The sequence below is a fragment of the Neopelma chrysocephalum genome, unplaced genomic scaffold, assembly GCF_003984885.1.
Source record: "Neopelma chrysocephalum unplaced genomic scaffold, ASM398488v2 Primary Assembly neopelma1_165, whole genome shotgun sequence".
Taxonomy (NCBI): domain Eukaryota; kingdom Metazoa; phylum Chordata; class Aves; order Passeriformes; family Pipridae; genus Neopelma; species Neopelma chrysocephalum.
The window spans coordinates 600,602-618,667 of NW_020897827.1; the positions used below are offsets into that span (position 1 = coordinate 600,602).

At 50.4% G+C, this 18,066-nt stretch overlaps 1 protein-coding gene across 3 annotated transcripts in view; it reads left to right on the plus strand.

The window, feature by feature from the left end:
• MYO1D (myosin ID) overlaps positions 1-18,066 on the plus strand; it is a 145,068-nt gene that overhangs the window by 65,873 nt on the left and 61,129 nt on the right. For all 3 annotated transcript variants that reach the window (XM_027701693.1, XM_027701696.1, XM_027701695.1), the window contains exons 17-19: positions 8,187-8,410; positions 10,415-10,559; positions 11,029-11,133. In XM_027701693.1, the coding sequence (XP_027557494.1) occupies positions 8,187-8,410; positions 10,415-10,559; positions 11,029-11,133 (474 nt within the window). The remainder of the gene's footprint in view (positions 1-8,186; positions 8,411-10,414; positions 10,560-11,028; positions 11,134-18,066) is intronic.

The window sequence follows — 18,066 nt, forward strand, 5'->3', positions numbered from 1 at the left end:
GTTGCTGCTGCTGCTTCCACGTTGTTCTCATGAGTTGCTCTTGTGCCTGAGCTTTTCATCTTTTAAAAGGTTCTGCTCTGCTGCACCTCAAGGTGTCCTTAAGCCTCGTTCAAGGTGTAACAGCACTGCCAGTGTGCTGTAAATGAAGGGCAACAAGCACAAATAGCACTCAGTGACCTGAACTTGGGAAAAATCTGAGTTTAGAGGGATGGTAACAATCCCAGGGTCATGTGAGCAGGGCCTAGAAGGCAGCAGAGATGCACAGAGCACTTCTGTGAGGCTCTTCAATCCCAAGAGGAAAAAAATTCCCAGTGTGTGTGAGGGAGTTTGTCACTTGTGCTGGTTGTGGGGCTTTGTGGCAAAAATCAGTGTGGAGTGATTGATTTGTGTTTGCTCAAGTATTTCTGGATTCCATTTCTTTTCCCCTGTGACTCAAAACTCTCATCCCCAGCACCAGGACATGTCTCAGTGCTGTTTGTGTCCTTTAGATGAAGGGGAGTAACATTTTCTAGGCCTTTGCTTGGCTCTGTTTTCCCTGGATCTGCTTTGTTCCAGAAAGGCTTTTAACAGAGCAGGGCTGAATCCTCAGCTGCCTCCCTCAGTACATGGAGGGTTTGACTTCTTCACCAACAGATGGAGGGTTTGGTTTTCTCCCTCAATAGTTGCAGGGTTTCTAAACTAAGTATTTAGTAGGGTTCCTACACTAAATAAATGTTGAATTTCTTTACTTACAGATGTAGGGTTTCTTAACTCAAGAGATGTAGGGTTTGGTTTTCTCCCTCAAGGTTTTTAAGCTGTGGCAGCTGCTGTGCCGTGTCAGACTGAAGGTCCATGGAGAACACAGTCCTGTCTCCAGGAGTGCCCAAGGCCAGCCCAAGGAGCACAGCAGCAGGGCCAGATCTCTCCCTAACACTTTCCCAGTCCCTTTGGATGTTTGGGGTTGGGATGACATGAGCTGGGAATGGGTTTTTCCTATTCCATGACACCTCCTGGGTGTCTCTTCCCTGGCGTTGGCAGACATGTGACAGCAGCTTTTGGGATTCGCAGCCTTTGGGGAGCTCAGCTGAGCCCAGGATGGAGAGCTCTGGCTGTTTGTGTCCTTGCAGCTGCCAGCTCCATGGGATACCTGCTCATCCCGGCCCTGCTGAGGCAGGATTTCACTCAGGACTGGCAGGGAAGGAAGCTGTGAAGGAGAGGAAAGCTGGAGAGGGACTTGTAGTGTCACTGACATTGTGAAGCAGGAGAGGGACCCAGGACAAGGGATTGGAGTGCAGGGGGAATGGCTTCCCACTGCCAGAGGGCAGGGATAGATGGGATATTGGGAAGGAATCCTTCCCTGAGAGGGTGGGGAGGCCCTGGCACGGGTTGCCCAGGGAAACTGTGGCTGCCCCTGGATCCCTGGAAGTGTCCAAGGCCAGGTTGGACGGGGCTTGGAGCAACCTGGGCTGGTGGAAGGTGTCCCTGCCCATGGCAGGGGTGGCACTGGATGAGCTTTAAGATCCCTTCCAACCCAAACCAGTCTGGGATTCTGTGACTCTGGATGTCTGGACGTCCTCTCCCAGTCCTCCCTTCCCACGAGAAGTGTCCCAGCTAATCCCATTTCTCCATGTTTGGAGTTTGTTCTGTGCTTCTGGTTGTCCTTGGCAGCCTTTACCAGCAATGAACACTGCAGAGGATGAACTGACCTGTAGTTCCATATCTTCAGCATGAAAAACTCCACCTTGAATTTTCATGGGATGAGAGAAGGTTCTTGCCTCCTTCTGATGGCAGCAGCCTTGTTCTGGTGACTGTAAACTTCTGTGCTTCCTCATCCAGGACCTTTGGCAGTTCTCAGCTGTTTATATAAAGTTCTCTCTTTATTTCCAACATCTCCCTTCCATGGAAGGGGAAGTGGGCACACCCCCAAGGCTGCCAGAGCTCAGGGAGTGTTTGGACAATGCTCTGAGGGACAGGGTGGGATTGTTGGGGTGTCCTGGGCAGGGCCAGGAGTTGAACTCAGTGACCTCCTTCCAGCTCAGGATATTCTTGATTCCTGGTTGTTGAGGCTTGGATTTAAACCATTTCCCTCAAATGGGATCCGAATTCACTCCAATGGGGAAAAGGCAGATGACAAACTGAGGGGTGTGGATGTGGGCAGTGGGTGCTGAGGGGGGTGTGAGCCACTCCATCACCCCCCTGCTCTGGGAATGACCCTCTGGAAGCAATCAGGGCTGGGGTAATTAAAGCTTGCTGGGATTGAACATTTATCCAGCGCTGGGGCCGCCCCAGCGTGTGGGATGTAAATATTTAATCCCCCTGCCCGTGTGAGAGCCTTGAGAGCTGGGCAGGGAGGTTCCTGCCACTGGGAATGATGGGTTTTTGGTTTATTCTTCCCAGCTTGGCTGCCTGCAGGGGCAGCCTGGGCGGGGGCACAGGAAATATTGGTTGGGGGAGGAGGTGTGTGGGGCAGGAAGGAGTTTTCCAAGGGTTGGTTCCTTGCAGAACTGCTCAGAAATCCAACACTGGGGTTTCATTTAGACAAGCTGAGTTTGTTTTGGATTCTGGGCATTGGTTTGCTTGCTCCTGTGTTTGGACTGGGGGCTGTGTGGGTTTTCTCTGTGTTTGCAGAGATTGCAGCATTTAGGTCAAATCTAGATTATCCCTTTTTCCATGGAAGATGTGCAGGAGAGGCAATCCCATCACTCTGGGCCCACCCTGGCTGCTCTTCTGGCTTTCCCAGTGCTCTGCAGGGCCCATGGCATTGTTTTCCTCTCTTTCTTCCTTTTCCCCCCCCTTTTTTAGTGGGAAATCCAGAGCTTGGAAGCAGCCTGCAATGTGCAGCCAGGCCTGCAGTGCATGGATTGGTGTGCAGGATTTATGTGGTGCTGAGGTGATGGATGTGATCTGTGTGAGGCTGCTTTCATCTCAGAAACTCTGCCAGAAGCTCACTGAGCTTTTTAAACTGATTCTAAAGGCATGTTCTGATCTCCCCTGCCAGTCATCTGACACTTAATTTATTAAATTTTAATCAAAACCCACGTGAATTAAACATACTTCATCGAAAAAATAATCAGTGCTTCCCCTAAGCTGGGATGTGACTCCTGATTTGGGTGAATGGTTTGGTTCTTTCTGTGCAAGTCTCAGTTCTGCTGCACTGGGAGGAGTGGGATCACTACTGGGATCACCTCTGGGATCACCCCTGGGATCATCTCTTGAGAGGGAAGCAGGAACAGCAAGGAACTCTCTTACTAGAAGCAGCTGTAGAAATAAATACCCTTTGTGATGTTCAGCATTTTCAGCTGAATTTCTGGTGTTCAGACTTAGTTTTTCCAACCTTCTCCTTTCTCTCTATCCCTTCTCCTGGCCATTTAGTCCTAACTGCACTTGCCCTCTTAATTTTTCTTCCCCTGACCTTCAGGAGGATGAAACACAGAGAAGGCAAAGGTGTTGAAAGAGATGAGAAGAGACTGGGTGGGGCTGGATGGGGGAAATGTTTGTTTGCTTTGTTGTTTCTGTTTTATCACAGTTTTTTTTAATTTTTTTAAGCCTAAAAGCTCCTTTTCTTTCCATTTCCAATATAATCATAGTTCTGCCTCTGCTCTTGAGTGCATCATTTGCTCGTGGGCCCCTTCCCTGCCTGCACATTGTGGAGCCAACACCTTGTGCTGGTTATTCCCTTCCTACACCTGCCCTGCCTGGTGTCCTTGTGGGGACAACTCTCCTTGTGGGGACAATCCAGTCCTTGTTCCTGCTTGGTCACAGGGCTCTTGTGCTAATCAAGGACAGAATCCATTGCTTTGGAGTCTGCCCCTGGCTGGATGACTTTGAAAATTGTCATCAAACAGGATTTTTGGGGATCCATCACATTCCCCCACTCCCTCCCTCGTGCCCTGCTCACATCTCCACCTCCTCGGCCCCCTGGAATGCTGCCAGATCCCTCTGGTGTCCTGTCCCTGCTGTGCCTGGCTGGGACTGGGAGCTGTGAGGAGGCAGATGGCTCTGAAGCTTGTGCTGAAGCCGTTCCAGCAGTGTCACTCTGATTTGAGGCTCGTTCTGCCCCGCGGCTGATTTTTCCTGAAAGATCCCTGGACTCGGCTCTCCCAGTCTGCTGCCCCTCTGTCAGGTTTGCTGGGAGCTGGCTCGGGATCCAGGAGCTGTCAGGGCAACCTCAGGAGGTCAGACAAGGACATCTTCAGCCTCATTCCCATGGGAAGCCGGGGTAACCAGCAGGGAAAGCCACCGGAGAGGGGGAAGGGGAATATCAATTTCTTCCTGCCTGTGGGGGGGATGAGAGCTCTGCTGGCCCTGGTTTGCCCAGACCCTGCAAGATTTGCTAAAAACTACTGAAACCACCAGGTGGGGAGTGGCTGGACTGAAGTGGAAGCTGAGAGTTGGTCAGGTCTTGGAAAGGTGATGCAGAGGAGCTGCTAAATCCCTTCTGAACTGTGTGTGAAAATCCCTTGGACATTATCCTGGGTGCAAAGGGAAGTAAAACCCTGGATGTGCAGGTCATTCTGTTTGGTTTGGGGCACAGGTTGCTCAGAGAAGCTGTGGCTGCCCCATCCCTGGAAGTGTCCAAGGCCAGGTTGGAGCAACCTGGGATAGTGGGAGGTGTCCCTGCCCATGGCAGAGGGTGGGACTGGATGGGCTTTAAGGTCCCTTCCAGCCCAACCATTCTATGATTCCATGATTCTATGATCCCCCTCTGTCTTGTCCGTGCCCCTCTGCTCACAACTGCACAACTCAGAGTGCACAAAGTGCCTGCACAACAAGGACTTTGCTGCTTTGATGCCTCCTGTTGTCCATAGGATTGGACAGTCCTTGTTCCTGGAAGTGTCTGTGGGACCATCGGGCAGCTCAGAGTTACTGAGGGGCTGCTTGAAGCAGAGATGAGCCCTGGCTCATTCAGAGAACCACCAAGCCAGAAAAGCAATTAATCAGGGAAATATTTGCCCCCCATTCCCTGGGAGGAGTTTGTTCTCACCTTTGACTGTCCCCTCACCTTCCAGAGGTTCTGGTGGTGGCTCCTGGGAGGTTACCCAGCGATGACAACTTGATTTGAGGCCGTGCTTGTCATTAATACTTCCTTGTGTGTAGCCAAGGGGCATTGCCTGGGCTGGATAATTGGATTTGGGAGGCCAAATTGTGACACCTCTTGCTGTGCAGCCGATTTCTGTGGCGATGCAGCTGATCCAGCATCGGGGCAATCTGTTCAGCCTTTGTCCTGGCTGGTGGAGAGAGGACCCACAGCCAGAGACTTCCCTCCAGAGCCCAGAGCAGTGAAATCCAGACCTTGCTCTGTGTCTAAAAAACCAGTTCACAATGGTTTGGGGAAAAGCTGGCAGAAGTGAAGCCCTGCAAAGTCTTTATCAGCTCACACAGATTTACTGTGGGTTCTTTTCTGGAGATCCTTTGTAACACTCAAAGGCTGTTTCTCTGCGACCTGGATCCCTTTGTTCCTCATTTCTGTTCTTATTAAATTAAAAAATGAGAAGTTAGCAAGAGGTTTTTAGCCAGTTGCTCCTGCTTATTGCCCATACATCCCTTACAGGTACATTTTATGACTCTTCATAGGAGTCTGCTTAACAATATCAAGCAATCCAAGTCTTCTTTGCTCTTCTTTAACAAAGGGCACAAATTACTCCAGTGCTCTTTTTAAATGCTCAGTTATTTGGTTCTAGTTGGTGATTCTGTCAAATTCCGGAGTTTGTGAGCCTGCTCTGCCCTCAGACAGGGAAGTGCCAGCTTAAATCCAGCCTCACACACTCTGGGTGAAATCCAGGCCCTGTGCAAGGCAGGTTTGTCCTGTGGCTACAGGAGGCCTCGAGTTTCTGAGCAACTCTGGTGCCCTTTCCATGGTGATGCTCTTGGACCTCTTTGTGATGGATCTAAAACCACAATCACATCTGAGGGTGCTCAAAGTGACTGCTGAGCACAGCATGTGTGGTGCAGGGGGTGCTGCTTCCCCTCAGTCTGTCTGATGACTTCAAGGAATAAACGAGGAGAGTGTTCTGTAGTATTTTATCCACACACAGGGTTGATGTTCTGAGCTCACTGGGTAACTCCTGCTTTGTCTCTCTGCTGGTTTGTTGGTCTGCTCAGTCCAGCAGTGTTGGTTCTGCTCTGCTTTCAGGAACTGCTCTCTGGGCTTCCTGGTCTGACCCTTCCCTTCCCTGTCCCATGTCCAGCCTGGCTTCCTCAGCTCTTCCCTTCAAGTGCTGCAATGGTCTCTATTCCCACACCTTTGGAGAGCAGCCCTGGCAGGGGTTGGGGCTGTGAAGGAGCTCATTGCCTTTGGTCACCTTGTGTGTGTTGGTTGTTCTCAGAATCCCAGAGTGCTTTGGGTTGGAAGAGACCTTTAAGCCCACCCAGTGCCACCCCTGCCATGGGCAGGGACACCTTCCACCAGCCCAGGCTGCTCCAAGCCCCGTCCAGCCTGGCTTTGGACACTTCCAGGGATCCAGGGGCAGCCACAGCTTCTCTGGGCAACCTGTGCCAGGGCCTCCCCACCCTCACAGGCAACAATTCCTTCCCAATATCCCACCTAACCCTTCCCTCTGGCAGTGGGAAGCCATTCCCTGTGTCCTGTCCCTCCATGCCCTTGTCCAAATCCCCTCTCCAGCTCTCCTGGGGCTGAAGCAACTCCCCAGGCCCTACCAGAGCTCCATGGATCATGTCTGTTGGGAACAGGAGATATCCCACACAGGGACAGTGAGGAAAGGAGGATGAAGAGGGGTTACTCTGACAGAAGTTAAACGAAGAAAGTCCTCTGGTTTTGAAAGTTTGGGACCCAAAATCTCAATTTCTCTTTGAAGTTTGAGTGTCTGGGGAAAAGCAACCCCTCCCATCCCTGCTCTGGTTGCTGCCCAGAGCTTTCTCAGCCACATGGCAGCACTGGCAGGGAAGCTGCCAGGAGAACCTTTGACCTCAGCTTCCTCAAGCAACTGTCATGTTGAAAACTGCCTCGGGTAATTAATTAATTCTTCTGTAAATAGAAGGCTCGATATTCATCACCAGTGCTGGGGGATGTTTCTCAAGAGGGAAATGAGCTGGCAGGGCAGGGAAGCTCCCCGTGGGTGCAGGAGGCTCGTTACCCCTCCAGTGACATTCTGCAAGGAAACAAACCCCAGTCTTGGCTGGGTGGGTTGTTTTGGAGGGCAGGTCCAGGAGGGCAGGGATCCCCTGGGAGGTGGGACAGCCTGGGAATGCTCAGCTGGGTTCCTTGGTTATGGGATGGAAGCTGCACCTGCCCAGCCCTCCTTCCTCCTGCGTGGGGGCTTCTCCTCAGGAGTTGGTTGCCACGGAGCACCTTCCTGCACCACCCCCCTGGCATGGGGTGCCAGGAGAAGGCCAGAACCTGCCATGTGTTCTGCTTGTGGTGCCCTCCAGGCACAAACACAACTCTCTGTGATGCCAGTGGAGCTGGTCCCCATCCCAAAGCTCAGGGGGATGTCGTTTGTTTTGCACGTTTGGTTGCTTTTCCACAGAACAGATATTCCCAAACTGTTTTCAAAACAAACTTTTTTTAATCAGTTAAAATTGTTTCTTGATAATTGTTCTCGATGGTAAATTAGCAAAGAATCATGGAATGGTTTGGGTTGGAAGGGAAGGACCTTCAAGCCCATCCAGTCCCATCCCCTGCCATGGGCAGGGACACCTTCCACCAGCCCAGGTTGCTCCAAGCCCCGTCCAACCTGGCCTTGGACACTTCCAGGGATCCAGGGGCAGCCACAGCTTCTCTGGGCAACCTGTGCCAGGGCCTCCCCACCCTCCCAGGGGAAGGATTTCTTCCCAATATCCCATCTAACCCTGCCCTCTGGCAGTTTGAAGCCATTCCCTGTGTCCTGTCCCTCTACCCCATGTCCCAAGTCCCTCTCCAGCACTTTAGGTCCTGGAAGGGGCTCTGGGTTCTCCCGGGAGCCTTCTCTTCTCCAAGGGAACACCCCCAGCATTCCCAGCCTCTCTCCATGGCAGAGGTGCTCCAGCCCTTGGAGCAGCTCCATGGCCTCCTCTGGACTCTCTCCAGCAGCTCCACATGCCGGGATCTCAGTGGTGTTTTCCAGCAGTGTTTTAGCTGGATTTGCTCCACACCGGGAAGTCACCCCCCCATTGAGATAAACCCGTGGCTTTCATCGCTGCCAGAGGAGTATGAAAAGCACACAAACATCCTGCTGCTCCTTTGCTAAAGCTGTTTCCCCCTGGCTCAGGTGTGGAGGGGCACCCTGGCCCGGCTGCGGTACCGGCGGACGAAGGCGGCGCTGACCATCCTGCGGCACTACCGGCGCTACAAGGTCAAGTCCTACATCCGGGAGGTCTCGCGGCGCTTCCACAATGTGCGGCAGCTGCGGGACCGCGGCAGGAACGTGCAGTGGCCCACGCCCCCCAAGGTGCTGCGGCGCTTCGAGGAGGCCCTGCAGGCCATCTACCACAGGTACCCCCCAAACCTGCGCCCTCCTCACCCCACGGCTGCTGCTGGGGCCTGGAACCCCGAGCAGAGCGCTGAGAACGGCGGTGGGGCGGCAGGGACAAAGTGGGTTTGTGTCGCGACGAGGGAAGAATGAGATGCTCAATATGAGAATCAACAAGCTTCATTTATTATTTAAATAAGTCAACTTTTATACAATTTAGTTTGTTTTGGGTACATGCTTACAACAAGGTGATTGGATAGCTCAGTCTGTACACACGTCTCATGTCTCCAGTTCATTGGACCTGATGTTCTGTCCACGCGGCCTGACATCATACTTGGCATGTAGAGGCCTTCATAATTAGGGGCTTTCTGAAATCTGCAGGTGTACTTTTATCTATACTTTCTCAAGGCTTTCTTGCTACTAACATACTATGTTCTCAAACCTTATAATTAGACACACAGTTAACAAGTATAAACATTGCATATTTTCACACAGTCTATAAGTATAAACATTACAGCTTACAACTTCTAAAGTCATGTCAAGCAAGGCCTAGAGAAATGCAATAGAAATTGTTCACACAATTTGAATCCTGCCACAGTTTTGGCCGAGCAAGTGTTTATTGTTTCAGAGATTTATCGTTGAGTCACAGAATGTTCTGTGTTGGAAGGGACCCACAAGGATCTTCAAGTCCCACTCTCAAGTGACCAGTGTAGAATCACAACATGGTTTAGGTTGGAAGGGACTTTAAAGATCATCCAGTTCTACCCCTGCCATGGGCAGGGAGACCTTCCACTAGATAATATTCCATTAAAATAAAATAAAATAAGGTAAAATGCAATCGTAGAATCTCATCGAATCACAGGATGGTTTGGGTTGGAAGGGACTTTAAAGACCATCTTGTTCCAACCCCCTGCCATGGGCAGGGACACCTTCCACTGGATAATGTTCCATTAAAATAAGATAAAATAAAATTGTAGAATCTCATCGAATCACAGGATGGTTTGGGTTGGAGGGGACCTTAAAGCCCATCCAGTTCCACCTCTGCCATGGGCAGGGACACCTTCCACCAGCCCAGATTGCCCCAAGTCATTTAATGAGGATGGATGTTGTATTTCCTTCCTTGACCCCTTTCTGGCCTTTCTGCTTGGTTTTAAAAGGAAAGAGCAGCTGCTGTAGGATGAGGGGGAAGAGAAGAGGAATCTTCCTGGCTTCTTGCAGCAAGGCAGTGTTTTCCTGCAGTGAACTGAGCAATGTTCCCCTGGTCACCCATGTTCTGTGGGCAGAAAAGGTGTTTGTACCGTTACCAAACCTCCTGGTATCTAAAAGCCAGTGACTTTTTTCTCTGGGAAGCTTTAGGCAAAGTAGTTATAATTCCAGTTCAAAAAATTATGAATTTCTGAAAGTGGCTGAACAAAAGAAATGTTGGCTGGAGGGGCTGTCAGAGATCTCCCATCCAGCCATCTGTTTGCAGGAGGGGTTACCACCAGCTCTAGATCAAGTCAGCTTTGTTATTTTCCCCAGCTGTCTCTTGAAAAAGAGGCATCCATCCACCCACAGCCTGTCTGGGTAGAGAGTCCTGCTTTCAGAATAAGCACAATTTCCATAACTACAGAGTTTTAGTTCCTAAAAGTCTTTTTATAGTATTAATCTGGAGACATGGTGCTGCTGCTGAAGGCTGGAGTGTGGTGTGGGGCAATGGATGGGCTGTTCCATGGTGCAGTTGGTCAGGTTTGAATTAAAGGACCAAATTCAACTGTTAAAGGAGAATGATATTGTAAATGAGCCCAAAAATGGGCTTGGAAACACTTGATTGCAAAAAGATGCACCAGGAGTTGACTTCTGGGTGTGGGACAGGGAGTTTGGCAGCCAGAGCTGTCAGGTTGGAGATGATCTGTGACATCAGAATGTCAGCTGGCATTTCCAGCTCTAAGGAAGGACTGTTTAGGGGGGTCCTTGTGCTGATGTGGCAGCAGGAGTCCCTCCAGGGTGTGGTCCAGGCTGTGGGACTGACTGGGGTGTTCTGGCAGGTGGAGAGCGGGGGAGCTCATCCGGAGCGTCCCACCAGAAGTCCTCCCTCAGCTGAGGGCCAAGGTGGCTGCCATGGAGGTGCTGAAGGGTCACAGAGCTGACATTGGCCTCCAGAGGGCCTGGCAGGGGAATTACATCGCACTGGTGAGTCTGAGGGACTGGCACAATCCTTGGGGCAAAGGGGCCAAAAGGGTGGAAATCTGGAAAAATGACTGTTGGTTTCCTGGGAGGGAGAAGTACTTTGAGGTTTCCTGTGTAAATGGGTTTATGTAGTTCAGAATCTTGACTTGCACTGCTCCAGGAGTGATTTTTTCTGAGTTCTGGGCAGCACCAGCAGCTTTAAAGGTGGTGAGCAGTGCCATCAGCTCTGAAATGGGCCAAGGCAGACCTCAGTGGAATGGTAAAACACTGGATATAGTGGAAAAAGGCATAGAATAAACAGGAACAAACCTGGGCAGGTTTGATGGCTTCCCTTTGCTCTGTGTTTCCTTTAAGGGTTTTGTTCAGTGGAGGTTTGGTTTCACAAAGCACGGGCAGGAGGGAGCCTGGTCACTGCCATCCCCTCTGCCCTCAGTCCCCAGGGAGGGTCCTGAGCCTGTGTTTGCTCTTGCAGAAAGCAGAGAGCCCCCAGAGCACGGGCTCCTTCGTCCCTGTGGCCAACGAGCTGAAGAGGAAGGACAAGTACATGAACGTCCTCTTCTCCTGCCACGTCCGCAAGGTACCACATGGGCTGGAGGGAACTCCCTGGATCCAGGGAAACCTGGGGAAGCCAAGGGCAGGGGGGTGACCCTGGGGATGTTTGAACAGGCAGCAGGTCAAAGCAGTCGTGTTCCAAGGAACTGTGATTTTTAGGTGGTCCCTCAGCACCTGCTGCACCAAAGAGTTGGGTTGGGTTGGGTTGGGTTGGGATGGATTGGGTGGGACTGAGTTGGGTTGGGTTGAGTTGAGTTGAGTTGGGTTGGGATTTATTGGGTGGGATTGAGTTGGGTTGGGTTGGGATTTATTGGGTGGGATTGAGTTGGGTTGGGTTGGGTTGGGTCGAGTTGAGTTGGGTCAGTTTGGGTTGAGTTGGGTCGGGTTGGGATGGATTGGGTGGGATTGAGTTGGGTTGGGATGGGATGGATTGAATTGAGTTGAGTTGGGTTGGGTTGAGTTGAGTTGGCTTGGGTTGGGTTGGGATGAGATGGATTGAATTGAGTTGGGTTGGGATGGCTTGGGTTGGGTTGGGTCAGTTTGGGTTGAGTTGGGTCGGGTTGGGATGGATTAGGTGGGATTGAGTTGGATTGGGTTGAGTTGAGTTGGGTTGGGTTGGGATGGGTTGGGTTGGGATGGATTGAGTTGGGATGGATTGGGATGGATGGGGTTGGGATGGATTGGGTTGGGAAGGATTGAGTTGAAATGGATTGGGTTGGGTTGGGATGGATTGAGTTGGGATGGATTGGGTTGGGTTGGGAAGGCTTGAGTTGGGAAGGATTGGGTTGGGTGGCTGCTGGAGCCTCATGTCAGAGACAGGAATAAATTGTAGTGGAAGATGTCCCTGCCCATGGCAGGGGGTTGGAACTGAGTGGTCTTTAAGGTCCTTTCAACCCAAACCATTCCATGAGTCTTTGATTCTGCACAACTGGTTTGGGTCTGACATTTTTTGTAGCAGAATTGAGGTTTTTTTCCTTAATTTGGTTGGAAGGTTTAAAGAACTAATTAGAAAAACATGCTTGCTTGATTTTTATGGGTAGCTCGTAATGATGCTGGTTTGAACTGTCAGGGAAGGATAGTTTGAATTTTACAAAGCCAATTTCAGTGGCAGACCAGGGTTGCAGATATTCCAGTGTATTTAAAAAGCTGTATATTTTTATTCCTTTCTATTTCTAAAAATGTGCTGCTGCAGTTGGTCCCTATGTGCATAATTACCCTTTATGATTCTGCAAATATTATATCTAACAGTAACAACACAATTCATTCTGCAGCATAGAATCTCACTTTATAATAAAACTTTGCAGGCATTAGTGAGTTGTATTGTTTATTCAACAGTTATTTGTGTTTATAAAAATAGAAATCTCTAATTGCTTTCCAGGCAGAAATATTTCAGTGGAGTGATTTGTTGCTGTTCCCATGTTCTCTGTAAGAACAGGGTTTGCTGGTGGGATGAGTGGTTTGGGTGAATGTTGGTGTCAGGATTGGAGGAGGATCAGCTGGGTCTGAATCCAAACCTCCTCTTTACAACCTTGCAGCACTTGGGCTCTGTTGGGGACAGGGAAATACAAGGGGAGTTTCCCTCTGGCTTTTCTCAGGTTAGGCAGAAAACAAAATAATTCATCTTCTGATTCATTTAATGAACTTGTTCCAGTTGTTGCTGTTTCTGGGTGAACTGGGATGAGTGTAAAAAGGACAATATTCAGAGATGTGGTGACAGGAGCTGTGGTTTGGCTGGGAATGGAATCCCTCAGGGTCTGTGTGTGGTGTTTGGGTACCTGCTGGGGGAGTTTTCCCTTGCTCACTGTTACACAACTTTTAAGCTGTTAAGTCCTTGTGTGTCTCCTCCTGCTCCTGGTTCAGCTCCCAAGGACAATCCCCTGTGCAAGCCCAGGGCAAAGCAGGTTCTTGAAGCCCAGATCCATCCTCATCCCATTCCCTATTGCAAGGACAGAGCTCCTGCCTCGGGCGAAAGAGTGTGAGCAGCAGTTTTGTGTTCCTGGGGAATGCAGGAATCCCTGAGCATTCCAGAGCATTCCAACGGTGTTCCTGCCCCTCCTGCGCTGGGAAGATCCGTTTGCTGTGGGGTTTGTTGGCACTGAGGTCCCAGCACTCCAATCTGGGGATGGAATAGGTGCTGCCCAGCATAAAGTGGATTTCTCCTGAGCCTGAAAGGTTCCTGTCAGTGCTTTCAGAGGCAAAGCTTTCGCTGACCATGGGGGCATCAAAAAGGCAGCTCAGCTGAAAGCAGAAATACTGCAGAGACTGCAGGGTTACAGACTTGCAGCCTTGTGGGGTTTAAATTATCTTGTGGGTTTTTTTGACCTTTTGAAAGGTTAAATTGTTGGTTGCTTTCTTCTCTCAGAGAAGTCAGGCTTGATCCCCCGCTTGTCTGCTCATTTAGGGATTCCTTGGCACGGCTTTTGGGGTCATCAGTAAGGAAACCCCACGCCTGGAAGTGTCCAAGGCCAGCTTGGACAGGGCTTGGAGCAACCTGGGATAGCAGAAGGTGTCCCTGCCCGTGGCAGGGGGTGGGACTGGGTGAGTTTAAGGTCCCTCCCAAGCCAGACCATTCCATGATTCCATGATCTCAGCACTGCAGCTTTGTGGGATCTTTAGGGGGGTGTGTGAGCCTGGTGATTCCAGCACATCTCCATGTTACAGCTCAAATGCAAACAACCATCCAAACCACTCCTGGAGGCAACATCTTCTTGAGGGAACCATTTATCTTCCTTCTTGTATGGACAAGGAACGTCCAGGCAAACCTGGAGTGAGCAGAGGATGGAGGACAAACAATGCTGAACTTTGGAAGGGAACAAGACAAGGACTTGACATTTGAAAATTTAAGCCTTTGCCTTTCCAACCAATGCCCTCCTTTAGGTCCTCTGTTCTGGCTTCAGTCTGAGCCCTGGATTTGCAGACCAAGCAACAGTGAGAACTTGTAGAGCATGTGAGTGACCCCATGCACTGACTGCAGGAGCACAGACCTTACCCTGGGATCAGCCTTCCTTTGCCCTTCACATGGAACAGTTTCTATCCTAAGCTGTCTCTTTAAAATGAAGGTTTTTCCCTTGTCAAAAATACAAGCTGCAACATTCTGCTTCTTACCCCAAAGCAACAGCAGTCCAAGGGTGTGCCTCAGGGCAGGAGGATCTCTCCTGATTGCTTTATTCCCTTTTCATTTTTAATAAAGAAAATAATCAGGTTTCTTCCTTTTAGCTTTAACTTGCCCATGTCCTCCCAGATGTCACTGGCACAGGGTGGCACTTGGTGCTGGCACGTGCAGGCTGGACCTGTGTCAGGGCACCTGAGAGGGGACAGGGGGGAGGTTTGTCACGTTCCTAATGCTAAATCTGGTTGGTTGTGGATTTACAAATTGGCTGTTTTGTTTCTCAGCTGAAATTTGGTTCATGGGAAGCTTTAGCAGGGAACTGAAGAATGAGTTACAGAGATGAAAATGTAATTAATTATCAGGTGTTTTCCTTGCTTCCCTGAAATAATTCTCCTGAACCAAGCAGTGTTAAGAATGAGGCTGCTCAACTTCATCCAGGGGGTGTTTCCATGATTCAGCTTATTTGAGGATTCTTGGGCAAAAATGGTGCTGTTCCTGCTGGAGCCTCAGGCAGGAAGGTGTTCATGGGAACGAGAGGGCACTTTGGTGAGCTGGGGTGAAGGTTTTATTTCTGCTTTCCTTTGTGGCTTCCGTGAGGTCCCGAGTGACCAAACCACGTGTGAAGTGGTTCTTCACTGGCCCCAGCAGTGGCAGGTGCTGCTCTTTGAACTCTCAGATCACTGCAGTCTAAAACACTTCTTTCCTTGAACAGAAAAGATGTTAAAAGGATAAATACTGGGCAACCTGAACAGACAGGGGTTAAACCCAACTTCACCTATTTAAACGTGTTTATGTTTAAATACACACAGGATGTTGGTTAACCATTCAATTCCTTGAGACAGAACTTTTTTTAGCTGATATAGTGAATTCTTCAGGAAGAATCTAGAAGATTCTAGATCAGGAGGAATTTCTTCATGGAAAGGGTTGTCAGGCATTGGAAGGGGCTGGAATCCCCATCCCTGGAGGTGTCCAAGGAAGGACTGGATGTGGCACTCAGTGCTCCAGGCTGGGGGACAAGGTGGGGGTCGGGCACAGGTTGGACTCGATCATCTTGGGGGGCTTTTCCAACCTAAATGGTTCTAAGTCGAGGAAGTAAATTTCCCCAGGAACTGCTCTGCAAGTTTTGAGAGCTGCTGGGGAAGTTTTCTTCAGCTTTGAGTGCGTGGGGGCCCAATTTCAGCTGAATAACAACGGGTGGCTCTGTTTGGAGCTGTTTTTGTGGAAGGGCTCTGAAGAGGCTTTGAAGCCTCACTGCGGGGAAGTGGATGTGCTTTGTGGTTGCTTCCTCTCAGTAGGTACAGGTAGAAGCAGGTCATTCCTGCCTGTGGAAAAATCCATCTTTTCTGGGCATTTTGTGGTGCTCTTCACTTTTTCAAAGGAAATTTTCAAGATTTTTGCCTTAGGAAACCAAATGCATATTTCATGCAAAACTCCAGGTTTTGTTGGATCACCTAGGAAACAACAGATTCTCTTTTTTTTTTTTCTTCTTAGAATAAGGCTTTTCTTCCCACTTTTCCCTTGTCACTTGTGGCACCAAGCTCCCTTGAGAGGAACATCTCTTGAAGGCTGATGCCCTGCGGTGCCCAGAGGCTGCTGACAGAGACCTGAAAAACTTACTTGGAGATTTTCCAGCTCTAGGCCAGACCCTCATTTCCCCCATAAGCTTGTCAAGAAGCTTAAATTAGGACTGATTCGTGTTTGGATCAACAAGATATAAATACAAAATGCCCAGAAGGTGCAGAGAACACAATGCTGGGAAGGGCTGTTCTCCAGGAGGGGATGAGCTGTAGCTGAGAACATAAGGCCTGTCCTTACTCCTACAAACCCAACAGTGGGTTTGCAACATGTCTGAGTCCCTTCTGGGTCTGCTCCCCAACATGACAGTTTTTCCCTGAATTTTTACCTAAACCACAGCAGGTTTTATTGACATAAATAAACTGTAGCTGCACGAGGCACCTGAAACAAAGTGGTTGCTTGGGAAGAGCTGAGAGCACAGGATTTTGGGAGCAATGAGGATGTGCTTCTCAGGTGAAATAAGCTGCTGGACCTCCCCTTTGGAGCATCTCTGGAGCTGAATTTATGGTTCAGTGGGAACACTAAAAGAAAGACACTGAGGGGCTGGAGCGTGTCCAGGGAAGGGAACGGAGCTGGGAAGGGGCTGGAGCAGCAGGAGCAGCTGAGGGAGCTGGGGGGGCTCAACCTGGAGAAAAGGAGGCTCAGGGGGGACCTTCTGGCTCTGCAACTCCCTGACAGGAGGGGGGAGCTGAGGGGGGTTGGGCTCTGCTCCCAGGGAACAAGGGACAGGAGGAGAGGGAACGGCCTCCAGCTGTGCCAGGGCAGGTTTAGGTTGGATTTTAGGGAAAATTTCTTCATGGAAAAGGTGGTCAGGCATTGGAATAGCTGCCCAGGGCAGTGGTGGAGTCCCCATCCCTGGAGGGGTTTAAAAGCCCTGTGGATGTGGCACCTGGGGACATGGGTTAGTGGTGGCCTTGGCAGTGCTGGGGAACAGTTGGATTTGATGCTCTCAGGCCTTTTCCTCCTTTATGATTCTGTGAAAGCTGAGCATGTTTTCCATCTCTGCTTCCTGGGCAGCAGCCACAGGACCCTCTGAGGTGGCCCTGGTGTCACAGCACTGAAACCTGCCCTGTTTATCACCGTGGGCTCTGTGTTGGGGGTGGGCACAGACAGCACACCAGCAGGACCATGGAGTGAGCAGGAGACGTTATCAGACTCCTTAAAAAAAGTTAAAATAAATCATCTGAGCTCCGTGTGGGGCAGATCCCAGACTCAAAGGACTGGGGAAGCCTTTGGTTCAGCTGCCAGGACCCAGCAGGTGCTGAGCCCTGAGCTGCACAGCCAGAGTTTGAGGAGTTTGAGGAGCCCGTGCTGCTCTGCTCCAACACCTCGACGTGGCACCAGGCCCTCCTAACCTACTTTCTCTGGGCCATTCAGCGTTTCAGAGCCTTTAGGTTTTTTCCCTCCCATTCATCTGCTTCCTAAAATAATCCCAGTTACTCAGCATTTCTTGCTGTGAGACTTCCCAGGCCCTCAGTCATGTTCTTCACCTTCTCTGAACTCTCTGAGTCTCCCTCACACTCCCCATCCCGGTGCTTTCCCAGCTATTCCAGGTGAGCCCTTGGCACCCAGGATGTTATTCCCATATTAATCCTTATCCCTGCCAACACTCTGCTTATTTTGAGTTGCCAGGCATGTTTGTGCCAAGATCTCTCCAGAGCTGTCTGAAATCATCCTCACTTACTTTTTCTGGCTCGGTGCTGTTAATGTAAAGCTGTCACAGAGCTCCCCAATTTGCATTTTTTTGCCTTTATCTGCTCTGAACTTTGTCACTCTGCTGCCTGTTGACTGAGAATATTTAAGTTCTCCCGTTGTCTCCTGACTTCCCCCTGGAAGATCCTGTTTATCACATCTTACCCTTGTCTCCCCTTCCCAGCTGATTAATAAAACCTCGGTGACTGTGATGCACCCATGGCTCTGCTTTTGCCTCGCTCACAAACAGTTTCTACTTTGTGTCCTACTTTCTGACGCACTTGTGACAAAACTTTACCTCCTGCCTTGTGGTTGTTTAGTGCTGAGGGGCAGCTGAGAGCCTGGGGGATGTGGGAACTGCTGGAGAGAGTCCAGAGGAGGCCACGGAGATGCTCCAAGGGCTGGATCCCTCTGCTCTGGAGCCAGGCTGGGAGAGCTGGGGGGGTTCACCTGGAGAAGAGAAGGATCCAGGGAGAGCTGAGAGCCCCTTCCAGGGCCTAAAGGGGCTCCAGGAGAGGGACTGGGGACAAGGGATGGAGGGACAGAGCCCAGGACAAGGATGGGCCTCGTGTCTGGGCTGTC